Source organism: Vollenhovia emeryi, unplaced genomic scaffold, assembly GCF_000949405.1.
Source record: "Vollenhovia emeryi isolate VEMERY1.0 unplaced genomic scaffold, V.emery_V1.0 DF948195.1, whole genome shotgun sequence".
Taxonomy (NCBI): domain Eukaryota; kingdom Metazoa; phylum Arthropoda; class Insecta; order Hymenoptera; family Formicidae; genus Vollenhovia; species Vollenhovia emeryi.
Genome location: NW_011958171.1, coordinates 1 through 1,062, shown reverse-complemented (window position 1 = coordinate 1,062; position 1,062 = coordinate 1). Strand labels below are relative to the sequence as shown.

Here is a 1,062-nt window from a genome sequence, read left to right as displayed (position 1 = left end):
ACTCGCGCGCTCCTCTCTGTCCAAGACTCGGACCATGCCCTGGTTGGGCATTCTCCTACTTGCGCGTTTGGTTGCGCCGCGGCAGGGGTGCCACCGGGCCCCTGCCGCGCCCCCTTGTTATTGGTGGGGGCTGGTGGGCCGGGAGTCCTCAGCTCCCGACCCACCCCCTGGGATCCCTCAACTTTCCCAGAATCCTCCCCTTCTAGTCGCCTCTTACGACAGGCAGGGGATACCCCGGGCCTATTCGTCGGCGGGCCCCGGACGCCATGTGGAGGGATCACCCCTCTTGATCGACCTTGGAGGTCGATTGCCCCCCTTATGCTCAGGGAGCAACTCCTCGCCGTTTCGCAGTCCTGGAAGAGGGGGGAAGGAAGCAGGCGTACTGTCCCCGCCCTTACGGGCGGTGACAGCCGTCCCGCGAACCCCGCCCCCCTCATCCCGGACTACCATCTTCTAAGGTGGGCTGGCCTTCCTCTCCTTCTTCTTCCGCGTACGCCAGCCCCGCCCTGGTCATCCCGGGGGTTCATCTCCCCCCTCCGGATGCGCTCCGCTTCTTCCTTGCGGAGCAATACCCCCTCGCAATATGCGGAGAACGCGTTCCACGCTTCCTCGTTGTGGACTATTCTCCCCACAATCGCCTCCAGCGAGAGGTCGTCACCTACTACCCCTCTCAATGCGTTTCGCTGCTCAGCCCACGCCGGGCACGCCTCCAGCGTGTGCTGAGCGTCGTCGACCTCCTCCTCACAATGGTGACAGCATGCTGCCGCCTCTTTGCCTATGCGTCGCAGGTACCCACCGAAGCATCCATGCCCGGTGAGCACCTGCGACGTTCTATAAGACGCCCTCGCCCATGGTCTGCTCAACCATTCCTCCATCACAGGGAGGACTGCCCGTACTGTTCGCTGGCCCGGGCAGTTGGGGTCGGCCAATCTCCTCTTCCAGGCCTCGCGGGCCCTGTTTTTCGCCTCAGCGTGGATCGCCCTCTTGGCTCGCCCGGTGATCGGGACTCCCTGGGCCTTCAGGTCCGCAATCCTCTCGTAGGCCCGCTTGAAAGAGCCCGCC

General features: G+C 64.5%; 1 protein-coding gene across 1 annotated transcript; it reads right to left on the bottom strand.

The window, feature by feature from the left end:
• Window positions 1-443: 443 nt before the first annotated feature.
• On the bottom strand, window positions 444-875 carry LOC105557032. The gene has a single exon (XM_012004164.1). It carries the CDS (start codon window positions 873-875, stop codon window positions 444-446), a length of 432 nt encoding a protein of 143 aa, XP_011859554.1.
• Window positions 876-1,062: the final 187 nt, after the last annotated feature.